The 22,572-nt window shown below is 44.5% G+C and overlaps 1 protein-coding gene across 2 annotated transcripts; it reads right to left on the bottom strand.

The window, feature by feature from the left end:
- Positions 1–442: 442 nt before the first annotated feature.
- Positions 443–22,145, bottom strand: CSDE1 (cold shock domain containing E1). 2 transcript variants are annotated; one of them, XM_071578480.1, is made up of 20 exons: positions 22,056–22,145; positions 18,334–18,762; positions 14,748–14,946; positions 13,227–13,336; positions 12,692–12,784; positions 12,089–12,186; positions 11,872–11,953; positions 11,411–11,539; positions 11,128–11,253; positions 10,244–10,456; positions 8,352–8,492; positions 8,108–8,266; positions 7,408–7,515; positions 6,601–6,776; positions 6,092–6,204; positions 5,335–5,454; positions 4,972–5,150; positions 4,218–4,381; positions 2,972–3,104; positions 443–1,815 (listed from the first exon to the last, which is right to left on the bottom strand). In XM_071578480.1, exons 3-20 carry the CDS (start codon positions 14,944–14,946, stop codon positions 1,768–1,770), a joined length of 2,391 nt encoding a protein of 796 aa, XP_071434581.1. In that variant the 5' UTR covers positions 18,334–18,762; positions 22,056–22,145; the 3' UTR covers positions 443–1,767. The 2 variants fall into 2 exon arrangements, with proteins under 2 accessions (XP_071434581.1, XP_071434582.1); XM_071578481.1 differs by lacking the exon at positions 12,692–12,784.
- Between the last annotated feature and the right edge of the window lie 427 nt (positions 22,146–22,572).

Below are 22,572 nucleotides of genomic sequence, written 5' to 3'. Positions count from 1 at the left end.
GAAGACAATCCCAAGGTGGGTGGACTGTCTGGATGAGACTCCAGGAGGGAGAGCAGGACTGAGCAGGAACTGGGGAAAGGCAATTCCAGCAGTGGGGATCGTGACCACCATCCCACTGACCACCTCCCCAAAACAGACTCCAGTGAAGACTCAAATGGAGATAAAAAACTGCACCTGGGGCCTAATTAGCAGGAGGAGTGAGATACAAGTCACAACAGGGGGTTGAGTACTAATTAATGAAAAGTTATGTGATTTGTAACCAATGAATGCTGCTTTGTTTGTTAAAATGTGTAAATACTGTAAACTCCCTGCTTTGTGCAAAGTAAAATAAAACACAGGAATGCTCCACCTTGGGGTGTGAACTGGAGATGCCACCAGGAATGGGGACAACACGGATCTGACACACCCCCACCACAGAAGGAAGAGGCAGAGCACAGTGAGGCTTTTTTCAAAATCAGTAAAACTTTATTCTATTTCCATTCTTTGCCATTAACAGAAAAAAAATTGGAGAAAGCAATGTTTTCTTTTACAAAGATAATGCATCTCCCAGAGAAGAAAACCCTAAATTGAGAATAGAGGTAACATGAAAAAAACAAAACAAAAAAAAATAAACCACAGTACTGCCCTCTATTCCAAAAAGTAACTCCTGATCTTTTTGGTTAAAGTAATACTTAGACCAATCATTCAGTTTTCTTGCTTGATAAAGTGTGACTGGGGAAATGGAGGGAGGGGCAAGGGGCAGGGAGGGAAAAAAACCCAAAAAAACCAAAACAAAAAAAAAACAAAAAACAAAAAAACCAAAACAAAAAAAACCAAACAAAAAAAACCAAACAAAAAAAACCCAAAACAAAAAATAAACAAAAAAAAAAGCACACAGACATCAACTATTCACCTTGATGAAAGTCTCAATACAGCTATGGAAAGCCTAAGTATTTATTCTCTTACAGTACACTGGGTGCCGGCTGCAAAAAGAACAAAAAAATTGTATTCACTTCAGGCACAACTTCTTTCTCTTTAAATTTAAATCAGTAAAAGAAACTGGGTTTAGAAGCTGCAGTGTTCTAAGCAGCAGCAGATTTGTGCATTGTTTTAAATATATTTAAATTACCACACTGATGGCACACCTCAGCCTTATGAAATTCTGCACTCTGTTCCAGAACACCACAAAACCCACCGACCCTGGGAGAGACTTGCACTGAGCTCTAAGGACTGGCTAAAGGAGTCAAGTTAAATGAACTGGGAAAACACTATAACATTTGGCCATCAACTCAAGGTATCTGAATGTTCAACATCTGGTATGAACTGAGCTTATCCCACCCTCTCATGGTCCTCAGAATTTGAGCAGAGTGAGCTGAAGTGAGCCTTCCCCTCCGCTTGGGAGGCAACAGAATGCAACTGAGCACTAAGGCATAATAAACCTTGGCCAAAAACAAGGATAAAGCATAATAACTGTAGTGCAGAATTCCACAAGGTCTGCCCGAGCAGAGCTGTCTATGTTTACTCACAGAGGCAATGGAGATTGCAGTTACCAGTTGCGTTAAATGCACCATTCAAAACAAGCTTCTAAAATGTGATACTATAAGGCGCCACCTTAAAGTTCTCCAGAATGCAACTGTGCGGAAATTTAAAATGGTTTCGTAAATTTAATTTGAAACATAACATGAGAAGGTGTTAAAACCAGTGGAACAGCTTTCTGAGAGTTTGGAGGAAGGGATGAGCGGGGAGATTTCAGTACCCTTCGCCAGCCCCACGTCGGCGGGCGCGGGATCAGTCTATAACACCAGCCTGGCGGATCTTTCTCTCTGCACCAAATCCCTGCAAGGAGAACAAAGCAAAATTCAGCTCCAGCATCACAGAAACAGGAAATTCTGGAGATTGGAAAAGAGCTCTGAGAGCATCAGATCCAGCCATGGAACCAGCATCACCACCAGGCTTTGAGGCAGAGCTGAGCTGGTCCATCCGAGCACAGAATGAGCACGTTTCTAATTAGTCCTGTTTTTCTTCAGAAACAGAGACAGCAATAAAACAGGTTCTGTGGGGTGTTTTTATATAGTCCCAGGTTCTACACAATGAAACAGGTTCTGTGGGGTGTCTTTTTATAGTCCCAGGTTCTACACAATGAAACAGGTTCTGTGGGGTGTTTTTTATAGTCCCAGGTTCTACACAATGAAACAGGTTCTGTGGGGTGTTTTTTTATAGTCCCAGATACATCCCAGGTTCTACACAATAAAACAGGTTCTGTGGGGTGTTTTTTTATAGTCCCAGATACTTCTTAAGTTCTAGACAATAAAACAGGTTCTGTGGGGTGTTTTTTTATAGTCCCAGATACTTCTTAAGTTCTAGACAATAAAACAGGTTCTGTGGGGTGTTTTTTTATAGTCCCAGATACTTCTTAAGTTCTAGACAATAAAACAGGTTCTGTGGGGTGTTTTTTTATAGTCCCAGATACATCCCAGGTTCTACACAATAAAACAGGTTCTGTGGGGTGTTTTTTTATAGTCCCAGACACTTCCCAGATTCTACACAATGAAACAGGTTTTGTGGGGTGTTTTTTATAGTCCCAGACACTTCCCAGATTCTACACAATGAAACAGGTTCTGTGGGGTGTCTTTATAGTTCTAGATCCTTCCCAGGTTCTAGACAATTTACTCGTCACATACCAGACACTTCACTCCTGTTACCACATGGAGACAAACCTTAAGTGAAAGCCAAGTTTGGGTAAAGGCATTTCAGTTACTGCCTCTGAGAAGGGGAGCAGGAGGTTTCTACCCAAGACAACCACTGTGGGGTAGAAAACAAGCAGCAGCTGGTTGCTTCTCTGTGTGTGCTCCTCTGAAAGCACAGCACCCATCACTGCCCCAGGGTGCAGCACCCTGACCGTGTGGTACAACCACCCACCCTCACACTGAGCACAAAGGGGAAGCAGAGCCCAGGCTGTGCCCCCAGAGCCCCCTGCCCCTGTGCTGGGTACCTTTGAGTTGTCGGGCCCCCGGGGCTGGCGGAGCACTGTGAGCCGCGGGGCGTTGGCATCGTCCAGGTTGATGCTCTTCAAACGGTTCACGAGTCTATCGGGACGCGGAGCAGCAACAGCCTTGGCGCCTTCGCTGCAAGGGGCACACACAGGGCACTGGTGACTCCCCACAGCTGCTCCCAGTGACCCCACTCCTTTACAGCCCTTTACTACAGTAATTCAGAGCAGTCTGGGTTATCCCCACGAGGCATTAGCATGGTTTGCCCTGTGTGCCAGCAGGCCTGGCTGACAGGGTGACTCTGTCCCACAGCGTTCCTTCCCCCACAGGACTCTGGAAAGCAGCAGCTCAGTATTCTCCAAAGGTTCTCAGTGTTCTTGACTGAGCTGAGCTGTTGCATGTTCTCTCACACATATTATAAGTAGTATTTCCTACATTTCTGTTGCCCAGAGAGCTGTGGGTGCCCCATCCCTGGGAGTGTCCAAGGCCAGGCTGGACAGGGCTTGGAGCAACCTGGGCTGGTGGGAGGTGTCTCGGCCCATGGCAGGGGGTGGGATGAGATGGTTTTTAAGGTCCCTTCAAACCCAAACCACTCTGGGATTCTATGATTTAACTGCAATAATAAAGGCTTATTATCATGGCAGAGCATTAAAATCTCTGAAGATGATGGAAACAGAGAATTTTGAGAGAAAAATCACACATTAGCTTTCTGTCATTGCCTAAGTGCTACCCCAAGCTTAAGCAAAACTCAAATTGTGCATTTTCTTCAAGTGAGTAAGTAGTTCAAAAGCAAAAAGAAGTACCCATCACCCTTAGGAAAAGCTATACCAAAATGAAGAGTCCCTGACAACATGTTTGGGTTTTTTTAAAAATGAAAGTTGCTGCTCAGAAAACAGGTGGCAGCACTATGGAATGTGCTGGCCAGAGGCCACCAGCCACACAGGAATACCATCAGCTTTCTTATCATCAACTTCTACTTCCAAGGCTGTACCCAAATTCCTGCTACAGGGGGAGGTTAAGAATAGATGAAAAAGAGAACAAGCCATCTGTGACTGGGAGGAGCTGGGAGTCCCTGTTGCTGCCCTGCATCCCCCTGTCTGCTGGAGCTCTCAGGTAAGGCTCTCCCTGGAGCCAGTGGGATCCAGAGCTCCTGCTCCAGGAGCAGCCAGCCCAGGCTGGGGCAGCCCAAGGGCCCTGCTGTGCTGCACACACTGTGCCAGTTCCATCCCTTCCAACCCAAGCCCTCACCAGACACGCCACACGTTACAGGCACTGCATTTTCCTGTGCGCTGGTTCAGGATTACGGAGAACTCCACTTCATCCCCAGCCTGGAGCTCCACACCATCCTGCACTTCTTTGACATGGAAGAAGAGCTTTTTGCTGTCACCAACTTCATAGTTAATGAAACCAAACTGAAAAGGAACACATCACAAGGTTATTGATTTCCTCTTGATCCAAACAGAGGCAATAATTTACTCATCATTGCAGTTCAACTACTTCTAAAACCCACCAAAACACTGCAGGGCCTCATAGAAGTGGAAATGCAATTTTTACCCTGAGCAGGATATCCTGTTTGGGAACAACTCTTCTGAAAAACCAGGCACTCTTCTTAGGCTTGTAAAGTCACACAAAGTCTATAGAACAAGCTCTGAAACTGCCCAAGTCCTGGCAGCTGTACTGAACTAAGAAGAGCATTGCTGCAAGCTCTAGGACTCCACTCTGAGAGGCTTTTTTGGGGAGAAGGAGCCAGTTACTTTAATCTTCCATTCTACTCCTGTATAAACCAGCAAAACTCACCCAGCCTCTCCATAAATGACTAGAGATTAGTGCAGCACAGTAACTATAAAACCAGAATGCATTCACAGCATCAAACTTTCTAATCATTCTGAAATGCAGCTAAGGAGGCCAATGATCAGCCTTTGCATTCCAGGTGGTCTGCCATCACTGACTGCAGGGCTCTTTTCCCCCTCCCAACATGCCCTGGTGTTCCCCCAGCCCTCACCTGGTCCTTGACACACTCCACGGTGGCCCTGCGGAACGGGGTGATGTTCACAGCCATCATCTGCCCGTTCTGCCCCAGCACACACAGCTGGAACTTCACTGTCTCCCCCTTCTGCAGACAGTCCCCTTTGTTTGCCATTCCAACAATTCCAAATGGATAGACCTCTCCTTTCATCTCACCTGGGGAGGGAAATGCACAAGACAGAACTGAGAGGCCTTTCCCCCCTGAGTTCAGTCTCCAGTATTAATAATCAACTTTCACTGCCAGTTTAGCAGTGTGAACACTGTGCAGAGTGAATATAATCCTCAACACTTCTACTGACATGCACTTGTGAAAGGCACAATTAGAAGTAGCAGATCTTACCATCTTCCATGACTTCAATCATGCCCTGGTACTCAGTCTGTGTGGGATCTACACTCCTCAAAGGACGAATCACTTTACCAGAGTAAACAGTTGGATCAGCTTCGTCAGTGATTCCATTCACTGGAAAGAGACAGACAGTGGAAGAATAAGATCTTCTAATCACAGTTTATTTTAAAATTAATTTAAGTAAGTGATTCAGATTGACCAAGAGACAACAGTTTGCACCTGCATGACACCTAATTAAAACCACACTGACATTTCTCACGTGGAATTAGAAAAATACTGGTTTCTGAAGAAACTCAAGGGCATGGGGCTTGAAAAACAAAGTATTCCACTTCCTTCCACTGCATTTGCTGCTCCCTTTAATCATCCAAAGAAAGGATGCATTTCCCCCCTCCCAAGTCCTTAATACCCTCATCTCCTCCCTCCTGCAACCTTCCCTCTGGGAGGTGCAGCACAACTAAAGCAGTGCAGTTACTAATTTGGCCAGTTGTGCCACTCTGTCTGTCCTATAACCCTCCAACTGAAGGGTTCAGAGGACACTAAAGGTCCAAAACTTGCTCCTGTCTCCAGAACTGCTGCTCTGTGCTTGCCTGCTCTCTGCAAACACAGGCAGCAGCTTTCAGGATCCCAGTGCTCACCCCACATAAAACATCTTCTTGCTCTAAGCTCCAACCTTAAATGTATTATTAACAAACTTTACCCATTAGCACCTGTCAGGAGCCCTGTAAACAGGAAACACCAGGCACAGCCTTACCTGCATGTGTTTTGTTCACCTTCTCTGCACTAACTTTGTTTCCTTTGCCTTTTGACAAGCTGTATTCCACAGTGTCCCCAAGTTCCAGGCTATCAATGTCTCCACAGAATTCACTACAGGAACAGAATGATGTACAGTTTTCCTTTAGTTCCATGACAACAGTGTTGCTCAACAAACATCCAGAGCAGCTGATCAGAAACTATTTAAATTACTCAGCACTTCACATTTTCAAGAAATCCTCATTCAGGAAAGGGAAGCATTTCAAATGTACAACACGACAGGATCTGGGATTCAGAGGGACAGAACACCAGGACTGCTGACTGACAGAAAAGCCTGAACCAGTCCAGCTGAGATAATGAATGGAACTGCAGATATCTAAGCATAAATATAAATGTGTGTGTGTGTAAAGTGAAAATGAGTTTAAGGAGCAAGCCAAGAAAACTCTACACTCTTCCATCCCCACCCCACAAACAGACACACCATTAAATAATAATGAAACTGTGATTCACCTGTAGTGGAAGAAGATCTCCTTATCATGATTGGCTGTTTCAATAAACCCAAAGTTATCTTTCAGGGCTGCCACATATCCCAAAAGCCTCTTGGAGCAGTAGTTGCGTCCCAGCATCCTGACAGACACAGCTGTTTGCAGACCAGTTCTCTTCACTTCACACACACAGAACTCAACCTGTTGAAGAGGTGAGACTCAGTATTAGACAGAAAAACCCAAACAAACCACGACCACCAACAAAAAAAAGCCCAAACCAACTAATTTCAAAGCTGTGCAGCTCTGAATCAGTGCTTGGGCTCTCCAGGAAAGCAGTGCTCTAATCACTGATTTCATGCCAGTCACTGCCATCTCCTACACTCCAGAGAGCAGCAGTCACATCTGTGACACCTGCAGGGCAGCCCAGCCTCCAGCACTCAGCTTTTTACCCCTTAAAGATGAGAAACTGTGTATGTGGGTCCCCTCCTTTTCCTACACCACTCACCAGTGACCCACAGTAAGATGTACCTTGCCTCACCCGTCTCAGTTTTTAAAAAATTCCTCACTTATAAAGCATCATTTACAAGTAAGACACAATTTTCATCTATAGATCACCAGATTGGAGGCTATTTTTCAGTTGCACAGATTAACAAACATAATATCAAACACAGTATTACAGAATTATAAATTATCAAACACAGTATTACAGGGAATATTACACAGGTGCTTTATCCTTCATTTGTTCCAAGAGGTAGAACAAATCCAGAAATAAAGCAAAGAGAAGGTCACACCTCACAGTGCACAGAACAGTATTTCCCCATAGTTTTATTACCTTATCTCCTATCTGGGGATTAGTAGATCCTTCCACATCCTTGGCCTGGTAGGGAATGGTCAGTTTTACTCCACAGTCATCATACACAATTATTCCATCCTCAGCTTCCTGAAAACAAGGTTGGAATTCAGCAGTCAGTGTTTCTTGTGTAAGTAAAGTATCCTACACACAGTTCAAGCACTGCTTGTTGGAGTTTCAATGTGTAAGAAGCTTTAAATGATGACAGACATTAATTTTAAAGGAAATAAAAGTATTACCACCAGTTCCAGAAGTATCTATTGGAACTCTGAGTATTCTGGGCTTTTTTAAAACAGCAGGACAAAACAGTAAGAGGCTCTCCTCTAGCACTAGAAACTTAAATTTAACCAATTCTCTCTAATATCTCATGTAGTGGGAGGTAGGAAGAAAAGTTCCCATCAAGTTCCTGGAATTTACCAAACTCTATCTATTATCTTCTGTAGTGGGAGGTAGAAAGTAAGTTCCCACATCAAGTTCCTGGAATTTATGCTCAACAACATGATAATAAAAGTATTGTTATTGATCTTGGTTCACTGACTGCTGCCATCAGGTATTCAGTGTCATTCACAACTGTACAGGACAAATGGTGCTTCAAAACCAGTCAAATGACAGATTTTAAGGAAGCAGCCCCAGCCTCCAATGGCAGGAATGCAGAAGAGATATTCTGGGAGAGCAGCATTACCTTCTCTTTGCCTTTATTTGGGCTAGTGGCTTTGGCTGGAGTGGCTTCTTTGTCTATAGTGCCCACAAAACGATGTTCTGATTGGGTGTGGAAAGATACTGTGCCCTTGGGAAGCTTTTTAATCCTTATGGCATGGTTCCTTTGGGCAGACAGCATATCCTGGAAAGGAAATCCAGCAGATTTTAGACAGGCTGCAGCACAGAAGTTCTTCAAACAGGAAGATTTTGGTACTAATGGCACTTACAGGAACGACAGTGAACTCCACTTCATCAGAAATGTGGAGCTGGTTGCCATCCATGATCTCGCTGAAGTGGAAGAACATGCGAGCGTCCCTGTCCACGCACTTGATGAAGCCAAAGCCATCCCTCATGGCTGCAATCACCCCCTGGGAACAGGCAAAGCAGCAGCCACAGGTTAGTGCTGCTGTGGGACCCCTGTCTGCAGCTGCTCCACCTGCCTGCACTTTGCCTGAAGCCCGGGGAAGCACTTGGGGTTTGCTGTGTGCTTCCTTGCAAGCCTAATACTGGTGGTTGTGGTCAACCCAAAATGCAAACAAGTCCTACTGACCCAGTTCCTCCTACAAAGAGTGAAGTAAAAGACTGAGAACTGTGATTAGCTCAGTTGGTTAAAACTTGGTTGTAGTAATAATGCCAAGGTCATGGGTTCAATCCCCTATGTGGGCCATTGACTTAAGAGTTGGACTCGATGATCCCTGTGGGTCCATTCCAGCTCAGAATAGTCTGGGATTCTGTGATTAATTTAAGCCACTAAGGAGGACTATGGTTAAAATTCTGCCAGTACTTCTACACAGAGAACACAATCCTGAAAGGGGCAACTCTACAAATACAACCTCATCTATTGGAGTATATAAAACATATAAACACAAATAAAATATAGAAGAACCTACATGAACAGGAAATAAAATCAGAGGTCAGAGGGAAGTTAAAGAGAAAACCCCTCAGATTTCCAGACACAAATGAAGGAATTATGAAGTTGTTTAACAAGACTGCCCTATCCATGGGTGTATGTTATGGTAAGCATGTGACAAAATATTTCAGTGGCCTTCCTGATAAGCACTAGAAATGGAATCCTGAACAATAAACAGAATATACTGTTAACAAAACAAACCCTGGTACCACATCACACCAGAACTGAGAATTAACATATTCCATTCAACCCAGTTACTACAGAGCCTTTACAGGTCTCGGGCAAGCTGAGAGGATCTGAGTGACAAAGCAAAGGTGCTTTTCACCTTTAGGAACATTCTTCTCTTACACAGCTTTCTGAAGCTCCAGCAAACCAGCCAAGCTTTCCACAAGCTGCCAAACTTGTCACATATATCAAGCCAGAGTAGAAATATAAGACTCTATAGGTTAAAATCTCAAAAACTCAGAGGCTGAAGCCAAAGTTCAGGGTTTTTTTAAAGCAAAGGGTCCCTAATGCAAAGCACACTGATGTGACAACACTGTAACTGGACTCCAATTGAAAATGAAGGCAAAGTTGCAGTCTAGTTGGAACAGAACCAACATTCCAAGTTACAGGAATGAAAGATATTCTATAATACTCAGTGGCACACCCACCTTAGTCCCTGTAATCCACAAAGAGGTTTTCTGTATGTGAGAGAACTCCCTGGTCTTTACCATCCTTCTGCTTGACCCTCAGAGAGAGATTGGCCAAAACCCACAAAATCCAAAACCTGCACAGTTCCTCTCCAGTTATTAAGACTTTTCACTACCTGAACCAGAGCAGGCCCAGGTTCTCCCAGTTTTTCTAAGGAACATGAGTAGTTACCTACTTCAGACTCAAGTACATGAATTTTCAAACTAACAGTTCAAGACTGCATTACTTCTGCCTGCTGCAACCAGCAATCCCCTCCAAGAGAACAAACTAAGGTCTAATTTTCTAATATGGCTTCATTTAAGTGTTAAAAAAGTTAATTTTTTATTCTTTTAAAGCAAAGATGCGGAGCATTAACTCTGAATTTTCTACCATTTCAGCACTTAGTTGGAACTGCACATCTGAGGACTGAATTTCAGAGAAGACAATCAGTGATTTCCACATTTTTGGTTACGACCTGCCCCATGTTTTACTTTCACTTCCTCCCCAAAATTAAAATTTTTCAAGCCAGTTACTTGCCATTTCTCTGGTTTCATTAGTGAACTGGAAGGTGTTGGGGAGGACCTCAATGTTGGTGGCTCGTTCCAGCTTGTCACGCCTGTCCGTTGAGATGTTGAACCGCACGTGGTCACTTTCCAGCAGGGTCACCTTGGATTTCGTGTCTTTGTCTCCAAAGGGAAGTTCTTTAGGAATCACAAAGTCCACTTTGATGCGGCCTGGTAAGGGATCACTCTGCAGACACAAACCCCCCAGAAGGGCTGAGTTTACCAACAAGACTCAGGGCTGGGTTTCATTTCTACCACTCCTCATTTGTCATTTACTCTCCACAGCCAAACACAAGGTGGTTTGTGTTGGGGTTGTCTGGTTTGAAGGTTATTTTAAGCACTAAGTATTTATTGACAGAGAAATTAAGACTCTATTTCAAGTTTATAACCATACTTGCAGCACCTCTAAAAGGCAGGTTCTTTTTCTTATTAAACAAATGTACAAATTTCTTATTCAAACACCCCAAACAACAACAGAGACCCACCTAAAACCTTAAAGGAAGTTCTCATGAACACTCTTTCCCCAAGTCAAACACTACAGATTAAAAGCCTCATTAACTGTTAATGCTCACAGGAATCCACAGATCTGGCTTATCCCAGCAAATGTTTTTCCCCTTTTCCCTACTCTTTTGCCTTAAAGATATGTCCTAAGCCCACAAAATGTAATGGGGAGTATTTGACACATCAAATAAAACACCCACTCCCACATGTAGCACTGCCATAGCTCCTGTTGTTCGGATTTAAAATAAAAAAATAAAAATCCTTTACTCTGACATGATAAAGGGGAACACTTTAACTGCTTGACTGGAATTCAATACAACCAAACCATCACAAATTGAAGTAACTACTGAAATTCACCTGGTTTTTGCTGGGTACTTTTGGAATTACTTTGGTTACAGTTCCTTCAAAATGCTCAATGCTGATATCTTCAAAAATGACAGTTCCTTGAGGCAGCAGTCTAACATCTGTTGCAACTTCTTTACCCTGAGAACATACAATTAGTCAAATACCCAAAAAGGAGAGAGAGTAACAGCCATTTCCCAGTGAACCTCCTCCCCCCTTCTTTTCAGAGCTGGAGCAAACAGAGCTGGGCAATTATCCCCTAAGACCTCGTGTCCCGTTTTACTGGATTTCGTCTTACATTTCTGTCTTTGATTGTAAACTCCACATCATCACCAGGCTGTAAGGTTTCTAGGTCACCTTTAAATTCACTATAGTGAAAGAATATCTCCTTCACGACATCACCTCTCTCAATAAATCCAAAGGCTTCCTATGAACAGAAAAAAGTGTTACAAATTGGCCACTATTGTAACATACCAAGACAGTTGTTATCACAAAATAATTATCTATCAAACACAGTAACAGGCAATGGATGTCAGAGAGCACTTATGAGTGCACACAGCTAAGAGACTACCACAAAATACATATAAACAGAAGCAAATGGGGCTTTCTCTTTAAGAAAAGCATTAGTATCAAAGGTGAGCTGTTCAAACAGTTTCACACTTACACCCACAGCTCAAACTGTTAATAGCTCTTAATAACTTCAATATATTACTTTTCAAAACAGCACTTCATTTTCAAATGAACCTTAAAATCACTTACTTTCATGGCACAAACTACTCCTTGACAGCGGGCTTGTTTCTTTTTTAATAGCAGAATGTTACGAGCACTTACAGCACCAGTGCTAGAGGGGAAAAAACACAGCAAGAGTTAAACAACTCAAAGCTGAAACAAAAGTTCAGATCATATTTAACTTCTCAGAACAGGTATGAACTCTGCCTGACCACTAAAATGAAGTATGAAGGCAAGACCAACTTACTGTTTATTTGTATCAATTATAAAGTTGATTTTATCTCCTGTTTCCAGCTGTACATTTCCTTCGACATCCTCTGGGGTGTAAGTCAGGTAAAATACTTCCTGTAAATTAACATTAACTAAAGTTATTCTATTTGCAGCATGGTTGTTTCAAAGAAAGATTAACAGTTTTGCTTAATAACAGTATCTGTTTAATTTAGTGAGAAAATCAACAATGATCAAACATGGCATGCAAAACATTCTTTTTACCATCGTGCTGTTTTGATGAGTCTGTAACAAGCAACTTAAGTTGAAAAGTTTGTATGTGGCCATCTTTAAATGTCAATTTCTAAATTCTAAAAGTTCAAGATAAGGCTACATGAACTTCATGAAGTTTAAAGGAGAACAACTACTTGGCTCTGTACAAAGTTCTCCATGGATATAAGCAAGCAAACTGTCAAAATAACATTACTGTTTGTAGTCATTACCAAAGCATGCTTTTATTTTGGCCAAGAACTGCACAGTTCAGTGCAGAGTCAATTGTCTACATTAAATTGAATCTTTTATTTTGCTCATAGACCACAGTGATGGATCAGTGAAGAGTTCAAGTAAAATGCACAAGCTTTACCCCATTACGTTCGTAGCAAACACTCCCTGTTGGACTTTGACCCGGGGCAGCTGGAGATTTACTCTCTAAATTGTGAGGAACAGCACACACAACCTACCAGTCAAAAAAACAAAAAATCCATTGCTAGTCATTTCAGGAGTGGCATTGTTGAACACAAAATGAATCTCAGTATCCTCTACTACACATTCAACAGGGAATGCCACCCTGCAAAGTTTCAATCTCACAGAACTTCTGGGCTCCAAGCAGTGTCTGGAGCCAAGTAAGAGCTCAAACTGAATTTCTGAGTTTTTACCAGAACACACTGAAATATATTTCTGTGTAACTATGCTGAATATTTCAGTGTAACTGTTCTGAATATTTCAGTGTAACTGTTCTGAATATTTCAGTGTAACTGTTCTGAATATTTCAGTGTAACTGTTCTGAATATTTCAGTGTAACTATACTGGATGTAGTTAATATGCATGCTAAATGAACCCAGCCTCCTGCACTGGAGTAAAGGATGGAAATGATGTAGGTATAGAAAATAGACACTAACTTGTCCATTTATTCGTTCTTCAGGTAATATTTCTGGTTTTATCTTCACCAATTTAATGGCAATGGGTTTTCCAGTTCGGCGATCAGAAGACACTTCAAACTCAACATCATCTACAGGACAATCAAACATAATAATGGTGTCAGAGCCTTGTTTGGGTCTGTGTTTTGGGTTTTTTTCTAATAGAAATCATTACATGGCTGTGTTCTACAATTCACTGCTTGAAACCAAACACAACAAAGTAGAACTCAGGTGCTTTTGCTGGCAAGGAAGGACAAACTATTTGCAAATATTTCTCTGGTTATTCTGCTCATTCTCTCCTGTTGCTAATGATGAGCTACACTACTGTAATTCCACAGTAATTCCCTCCCCTTGTCCTGCTCTACACTGAAGTTCAGACAACATAACACAGGCCATTAATCACTCCAGAAACTTCACTGCCACACTGATTACCAGCATGAAGTTGCAGCCTCCTCATGCTGAAAACCAACTCCTAAATAACTAATTCTAAAAAAAAAACAAAACAGGGTGTAGGAGAGGTAAATTCTCCCACAGGGTGAGTCCTTGCCTCCATCTCAGCTAGATAAGTCTGACCTAACACTGCCTTTCCTCCTTGTGTGCACCACAAGCTGCACAAAGACCAAATGCTAGGAAGGGCTCCCACCAGGAGTGGTAATTATTAACTGTGTCTTTGTGGTAGTTTTAGTTAAGCCTCAATTTAGCAGGCTCAGTGAATCTGTGTTGATTAGGAGAGACAGGTATCACTCAACTTAAGCAACTAAAGAAATGTTTTATACCAGATGATGCAAACCTGAGACATGAATACAAGAGTAAGAAGTGTTCACTCAGTTCTGTTATGGCCAAAGTAGAGGCAGGACACGGAGCTGCTGTCTCGCTGTCTGTGCCCTGTTGCGGCTGCCACTACTTGCATTTTGTTTTAGTTTCAGGGAAGTAGAAACATTTTGTTGTTATACTTTCTGTTTCCTGCTGGGTGTCTTTTAGAGTGCTTATAGATCTAGAGTGATAGACTCTGTTTTTGATGGGGAGTGGGGAGTTATTTCATGTTATTTTTAACTTGTGTAAGTGAGTGTTAGATTGTTGTATTACCCAAGACAGGGAGGAAGGCTTTGACTCTGTATTGGGCAGTTGGCAATAGGACAAGGGGGCACGATGGGCTCAAGCTCTGCCAGGGGAAATTTAAGTTGGAGATCAGAAAAAAATTCTTTGCAGAGAGAGTGCTCAGGTATTGGAATGGGCTGCCCAGAGAGGGGGTGGATTCCCCATCCCTGGAGGTTTTTCAACTGAGCTTGGCCGTGGCACTGAGTGCCATGATCTGGTAAAGGGACTGGAGTTGGCCCAAGGGTTGGACTTGATGATCTCGGAGGTGTTTTCCAACCCATTCTATGATTTTACCAGCTCAACCCAAGACAGTCTTTAACCCCCAGAAGCTGCAGCAACAGGTCATGCCAGGAGATAAAAAGGAGTGAAGGAGGCTGGTGTTCCGTGCCAGCTGGTGGGAATTACCTCCTACTTTGAGCTCCTGCAGGTTGCCGTTGTACTGGGAGCAGTGGAAGAACAGCCTGGCCTGGCGCTCGGAGCACTGGATGAAGCCGTACGAGGTGAGCAGCTTCTCGATCACGCCCGTCTCGCGCAGCGCCGCCGAAGTACCGTTGGGGTACCCGTTGTGTCCATTGTTGTGGAGCAGGTTTGGATCAAAGCTCATCTGTTGGAAACAAAACATAGAGGGAAATCCCCCCCACAATGTTTAAAAGAGTTTCTCCATGTCCCTGTAACACAGTAACTAACACGGTAACTTGAGGGAGCTACTGACACAAGTAAGCCCCAATAATTTTTAAACCAGGGTAAAGGCACCAAAATGGTCAAGCTTTTGTAACACAGTAATCCTTAGAATTTAAACAGGCAGGATATTTATAAAATAAGCCAGAACTGTAACACCCAAATACAGCTTGCTCAGAACAAAACAAACTTCTGACAGTTTTAGAGTATTCCACCCTACACTCCCACATTCACTGTTTCCCACCAGAGCCTGAAAATATCTGAAATATCTGCTCTTCCTAATCACCTGTTCAATTTGGAAAACTAAACAGCTGTGAATCAGCACAATTAGGTTCACATCCCTGCATAGTTTCCCTCATTTGTGTTCAGTCTTTCATACTAAAATATGGTATTAAGTAATTAACACAGTTTTGCACAGTTATGGAATTCATACCCAGAATTACAACCTAAATTGACATTCCTGGGGCATAGAAACTCAAGTGCTAGAAAGACAGAAAATTTGAAAATAGCATTAAACTAAAGTTTAAGCAGTAATGAACTGTGGAATGAACTTATATCCATTAAAACTTTTTTAATGGGGTGTGTTTTCCTTTTTAAGGCACAGATTCAACCTTGAAATACTTCCAATCCCTTTAGTCTCACTTTTAAAGCAAGTCACTTGGACTTACAGGTTAGCAATTAAATCAGCTGAAATGTATTACACCCCACTAAACACTGTAATTCAACAGAGACAACTGAATTAATCTTTCCTCCCTCCACAGCCAATATGAACCTTAAAACACAGAATTATTTTTTAGTTTCCAGAGCATTTAAATTGGAAACAGGATGAGACTGTATCTGTTCTTTGCTTTCTTGCTGCAACAAGCAGAAGAGATTACAAATTAGTCAGCAATGTGTTTAGTGGAGATAAAACACCTGAGCAACTTGTAAAACAGTCACACTTCTTGCCCTAATACAGCCCTCAACGTATCAGAAGGTACAGACACAGCAGGTCTTTTTATGCTGTCTGGAAATCAGTTTAGAAGTGATCAGAGAACACCAAAAAACATCTGCTGCAAAGTTCTTGGGCAGAAATCTTTAGTCTTTGAGACTGACATTAAAAAAATTGAAAATGGGAACAACCACACTAAGTAAGGATTGACAGAGTTTTGGCCTCCAAGAGGAGGAGGTGTTCTCCTCCCTTCTGGTTCAGAACCACGTGGGGTAGAAGTAGATGAAAAAAACTACAAAAAACAGAAGGTGGGGGAGTGATATGAGGGGGAGAAGGATCCCATGACACTGTGTAATGGTGTCCAGCCCACAGAGCTGTGACAGCCAGTGCAGGGCTGGGGCACCACAGTCCTGGCCAACACTTACAGTGTTACCACCCCAAGCCCTTTAAAAATTCAGAGAACTAGTCAATGTGCTATCATTTCTGTAACATCCACTGCTTATTTTCTTGTTCTACATCTCATTTTTCTTTCCATTAAAAGTTAGTAGGAATCTGAATTTTAATCAATATTGCCCTCCTATTCTTACCCTACCAACCTGCAGTAAGTGGCATCAATCAATACCCTTTACATCTTCAAGTCATGAAATAGTGACATGCCAGAAAACAGAGAATCAGGAACATGATCCCCCCTCAGCAGAACTCCAGCCCATCCTCCTCCTCCTCCTCCTCGACCTCTTGCCAACAAGGGCAGCCATGGTTTTGTCCAGCTGAGTCTTGGAAATCTCCAAGGACAGAGGTCCCACCACCTCTCTGAGAGCTGCTGCTCCTGGCAAAGAGCTCTTTCCATTCCTGTCCAGCCTAAACTGCTCAAAGGATAAAAGCCACACGAGCTGCACTGGATTATATTTAAAGGAGCACGTTTTCTCAGAGTATCTAACAAAAAAAGCACTTTACAAAGCTGCTAAGATTTACTGACTAGTTCCTGCCAGCATCATTCCAAGATAAGAATCCTCATCTTTTGAGGAAGGCAACCCCAGGACATTCCACACACAAGATGCCCTTGTGGGAAGGCAACAGCTGAAGTGTTTTAAGCCATCCTAGAGGCTGAAATACTTTTCAAAAATAAACTGGTCCTGCAAGTAGGGTGGCTGGGGGAAGGGCAAATGATGTGTTATTATACCTTCTCCCAGGAGAATTACAGACCAGACCATTAAGCCATTGTGGAGCTGAACTGAGCATGCCAAAGGCTTCTGTGAGTCACAAAATGGCCACTTCATCTCTGATCCAAGGGAAGGAACAAACACAGACACCTTGCCACAGACATGAACTACCAGACTAAAGGCAATACTACTGAAGGTTCATCAGAGAGAGAAAATGACAAAAATCTACCTAGAAGTCAGGTTCAGAACAGCCTGTCCCAGGGTTACAATGCCACAGTGCTGTAACCTCTTGCTCAGACACCACTTGAACAGTTTAAAGGAGCATCAGTAGCACAGAACTCCCCATCAATCCTCTAAAGCCTGACAACTTCAGGCCAAAGGAAGGTAAGATTCCTCAGGTGGCACTAGAACTTGCTAGAGAAAGATACTTATAGTATTCTCATCAGCCTTTCTGGATACTTGTCAAATTCCTACACCTGTTCAACCATCACGTTGTAACAAACATGAAATAACAGCTATTTACATGTATCACCAAGAGTACTGTCATAAAACTGTTCCTTAAGAAACTTCTAGCAATAGGATCCCATGTAACAATGTCCAAACAAAACCTGACCTGAAAGATAATTACATACTGGCCCAAGATGACTACCTGGCTCTGCCAACAGCTCACTCACTTTACAACATAAACCACAAACTCCACCAATACAAGTTCTCAGAGGAAGAAAAAAAAATTCCTGTGTGGTAAAAGACTAAACGGAGGTTATTTGAAAAAAGAGATTGAAACCACAAACCTGCTGTTACTGGAAGAGAGAAAATCAACAAGCAGCTCTGCAGGGTTCTAAGTATTGTTACATAGAACCATAGCACAGGTACTATTAATTCATCATATTGCTACTAAATCAACATAACAGCAATAAATCACAGAATGGTTTGGGTTGGAAAGGACTATAAAGCTTAGCCAGTTCCAACCCCTGCCATGGGCAGAGACACCTTCCACTGTCTCAGGTTGCTCTGAGTCCTGTCCAGCCTGGCTTTGAACACTCCCAGCGATGGGGCAGCCACAGCTTCTCTGGGCAACCTATGCCAGGGCCTCACTGTTAAAAGAATTTATTATTAAGAACTGTTAAAAAACCCTAAAAGACCCCACACCCTTCTGTTAACAACTTGGCTCTTACAAAGTTTAAAAATACATCTGTAACTGTAAATCCAGCAGAGCACCAACCTCGCAGTGATATTCAAATATTGCACTTTCAGTAGTATCAGCCGATTCTTCTGTTTCAGCACAAGTTTCTAAGGGTGAAGTCTGCTATTATTTTAAAAAAAAAGGAACTAAAGGAGGAGAGACAAAAAGAGAAAGAAAAAGATAGCAAAAGAAGGTGATCTATCAAGCTATAGAGAACACAAGTGCTGCCGCCCTGTGCAGTTTCACTACAGCACTGGAGAAAACAACTATAGCAGCGTCGGGACGTGCTCGTTTGAAGCTGTTGAGTAGGCACAAACTTCTTGTTTCAGATCAAGCCTTGTATCTTCTTCAGTGTAAGTTGCCTCTTCTTTGGTCTTGAGTTGTTGTTACGATGTGGTTGATTCTGTTCCTGATCTGAACTTGAAGCAGCAGTTTCAGGTGGTAAATTCTGTTCTGTTCAACTTCATACTGGAGGAAGGGAAAAGACAAACACTGAGTATCACCTTAAAGGAAATTCCCACAGAATCCCAGAATGGAGTGGTTTGAAGGGACCTTGAAGGCCATTTAGTTCCAAATCTTATAAAATCAATCCTAGGTGTTTCTACAAACAGGTGGATTTCCTCTGCCTCAAGTCTGTGGGTTTGATCCACACTGGGAAAGGCAGTTTTACAGACATATTTGGCATTTCCAGTTTTGTTTTCCAAAAACCCACCTCTGAGCAGTGAGATGGCATTTTCATTTTTAAACTCCTTAGACACAGTCACACATTTCAGGACAGGTGCCAGTTTGTACAATTAAAATGGCAATTTATCATTAGTATTTGACTCATTAGCAAGCCCTAATCCTCCTATCAGTAACTTTGCATGGGTACCTATTAATTAATTAAATTATGATATGATTTAACAAATGCTTGCACAGCTCCTCAAGAGTAGCAATAGGGTACATGTACACATGGGAATTAAAATTTCCTGATAGGTAACTTAGGGACTAGCAATATCAGAAGCATACAGCACTAGCAATATCTTAATTAACAAAGTTCTCAATTATATGTATAGATGCTGCATATAAAGTAACTGCAGAGCCATTCTCTGGGCTCCTAAAAGTGTTTGCAAAATGTTGACTGCAGATAACACCAGGGAGAAGCTTTTCTGCAACAGTAACTAGTTAGGAATTAATGCCCTTAAAGGTTTGCCAGTGCCACTTTGTGTTTTGATGAGAAAAACAGTTTCAAGCAAACCACCACCTAAAACAAAAACAAAACCTCACAGAGACAGAAGCGTTTCTTGAGGGGAAATCAAATCAAGTTTTCAGTCTGTTGCCTACTCAGTAGATTGATAAAAAAAGAGGGAGGATGTTTTTGTGGATAAAGCTGCTAAGAAGCAACACAGCTCTAACTCTGTGGATCCTCTGGCATGTTCTGCAGTGATCCAAAAGAAGCTTCCAAGCACAACTCTTCCCCAAGAGAAAAAATATGGACAAGGCCTAATTCTGCACTGCAGTAGGAAACAATTACATTGTCAACTTCTAATTATCTCAAGTGACTTGAAGGAGTCAACTTAAGTGAAACCTGAATGCAGAGACACTTCAACTCTCAGCCCAGTGAAATGCTGACTGCAGCCACTTAGTGCAAGAACCCAAACTCTAAATGTGCCCAAACCCATCCCCAGTTTCACCCAAGTTTGTAAGTCAGTGATTTCCCCCAGCAGAAGCATCACCCTCACCCACCACTCTGAAAACTTCCAGCTGAAATGAGTTTTCCTGTCACACCATTCCATGCAACAGTTTAAAGAAACTGGGAGAGGGCTGAGCAAACCAGTAACTGGTGTGAAAGGTTCCCAGTGGAAGATTCAACTACAAACATCATCAAGCAGAAGACAAAGTTATTGTAACAGTAACAGCATCGCCAGACTTTTCTCACACCTCAGCCTCACATCAGGCAACTGTTACCACAACCTCTTTCAGGGCAGGGTTATTTTTGGACAGGGGCATCCCCTCAGCCAAGCTGGGGAGAAATGAAGCACATTCTGCACCCCAGAACTGCACACACACACCTGGAACCTTCTTGCTCATCTACTTCCCTCTCATTTAATAGCCTAATATGATTAGGGCTTTCCTAGACCTGTAACTTGCATCACATTTATCATTTTCCTTGACATAAAATACATCATATTTTCATATAATAATCAAAACACCTCTTCTGATTAAATAGGACTAAAACTAATTTTATCAACAATGGAGCAAGGCATAAATTCTTCCATTAAAAGCCAGTTTGACTTGATAACAAGATTTACCCCTCTCAGGTTCTTAAAAAAATGAGGTTATCAAGCAAGCATAACTCAAGCAAAAAGAACAAATATCTCACTGTGCTCCTCTGCCTCAAATTCTTTACTTTTTAATTCAGCTACTATAAATATTCCTGCAAATGGTAAACACCCTGAGCAGGTGCCCAACCCCCAAGTCTCGCTGCTTTTTGCATTTGTGTGTTTACAGCTGAATGCAAAGACAGGGAAGAGCTGAGCCCTGTTCTTAAGGCCTTTCATGTGCAGATCCCGCTCAATGACAGTCAGTCACATGAAGCTGCTGAGCCAGAAAGCACCTACAGATCCCCGCGTGGAACCTGCCCGGTGACAGCATCGTCCTGCTTCCCATTTCCTTCGCATTGCATTCCACGTGCTTCTAGAAACAGCCCTCCCCCAGGTGACCAAGATAAAGATAAAACTTTGTATTCTCAGCGTGCACACACAGCGCAGCCATCAGAGCCTCGGAGATGAGGCCACTCCGCGTCCTTTCAGGGGGATGTTGCAAGGCAGCACCGAACGCTGGCACCTCAACCAGCGTGTGACAGCTGCGACAGCAGCGCCCACCAGGGCGGGGAGGCCCATTTCACATCAGAAAAAGTAGATACACAGGGAGGAAAAACCCAAACGAGTTAAACAACTACCAAGTACATCTGTAATTAAAAACACAAAACAACAAAGCAACAAAACCAAGTCGTTAAGATAAAAATCCGGGGTTTTATGGGGTGGGCAGAGCAGCTGGCAGGGAAGGGGCTCCGGAGCCGCGCGGTGCCAATGGCGGAGCCGTGCCCGGTGCCCGTGGCAGTGCCATGCCCGTTGCCGGTGCCGTGGCCGGTGCCCGTTGCTGGTGCCGTGCCCAGTGCCCGGTGCCGGCGCGGCCGCGCTCGCTGCGCTGCACCAAGATGGAGGCGGCGGAGCGAGGGGCGGCCGCGCCGAGGGGCGGCGCCGGGGCCGCGGCCAGCGGGGCCGCCGTGCGCGGGGGCGGCCGGGCCGGGCCGGTGACAGCGCCAACGCCAGCGGCGGGGCAGTGCGGGCCGGGCCGGGCCGTGCCAGGCCGAGCCGTGCCGGGGGGCAGCGGCCGCGCCGCGCACACAAAGGGGGGCGATGGCGGCCGCTCCCCGCACACAAAGGGCCGCGGCCGCGCCGCGCCGGGCGGGGCCACGCGCGGCACGCCGGGAGGAGCCGCCGCCACCGCCCCCCGGCCCGCACGGCCCCGGAGCCCCCCGGCCGCCCTCGAGCAGCCCCCGTCGCCCCCACACCGAGCGAACCCCAGCGCGGCCGCCGCGCCCCGCAGGCCTAGAGTAGGCCGCACCCCCACAGCCGCCCCCCCCACCGCACTCCGCAGCGCCACACACACGCGCTGCCGCCGGCGCGGCGCCGGGGGGTGCCGGCGGCGGCGGTGTCCGTGCCCGTGTCGGGGGGCACGGTCCGGGCCGGTGGCGGAGCCCCGCGGGCCGCACTCACCCCAACAGCTCAGCGCCCCCGCTCCAGCGCCGCCATGAGCAGCACGGCACGGCACGTAGGACGGGGCAGCGCGCGCGGGTCTCGCGAGAGCCGCGGGGCGGGGCGGGGCAGGGGGCGGGGCCGAGCGGGAGGGCGGGCGGGGCGGGCGGCAGCGCCCCCTGGCGGACGGGGGAGGGAGCGGGTTACAGTGACCGAAATGTGGGTTATTCCTGTTAAATTGATGTGTTCGACGCGACTGTGGTGCGGTTTTTATCTTCAGTGTCCGGGCGGAGGTTAATTGGGTCTGCTGGGGTGAAGCCAGAGGAAAAAAATACCCAGGAAGTAAATAGGAGTTGCTTGGATTGCGGGGAGAGATAAAACCCCGGTGAGGGGACACAGAGCCCGGTGAGGGTACACAGAGCCCGGCTGAGGGGACACAGAGCCCGGCTGAGGGGACACAGAGCCCGGTGAGGGGACACAGAGCCCGGCTGAGGGGACACTGAGCCCGGTGAGGGGACGCTGAGCCCGGTGAGGGGAC

The sequence above is a fragment of the Pithys albifrons genome, chromosome 28 (assembly GCF_047495875.1).
Source record: "Pithys albifrons albifrons isolate INPA30051 chromosome 28, PitAlb_v1, whole genome shotgun sequence".
NCBI lineage: Eukaryota > Metazoa > Chordata > Aves > Passeriformes > Thamnophilidae > Pithys > Pithys albifrons.
Note: the sequence above shows the minus strand (reverse complement) of the source record. Positions and strands in the feature narration are given on the sequence as shown.

Excerpts from the sequence above, each read along its gene's own strand:
- CSDE1 (XM_071578480.1), bottom strand. The coding sequence starts at position 14,946 with ATGAGCTTTGATCCAAACCTGCTCCACAACAATGGACACAACGGGTAC. Across the intron at positions 13,337-14,747 it reads GCAGGAGCTCAAAGTAGGAG|ATGATGTTGAGTTTGAAGTG; the intron begins GTAATTCCCACC and ends ATTGTCCTGTAG. Across the intron at positions 12,785-13,226 it reads AAGAACGAATAAATGGACAA|GTTGTGTGTGCTGTTCCTCA; the intron begins GTTAGTGTCTAT and ends TTTGACTGGTAG.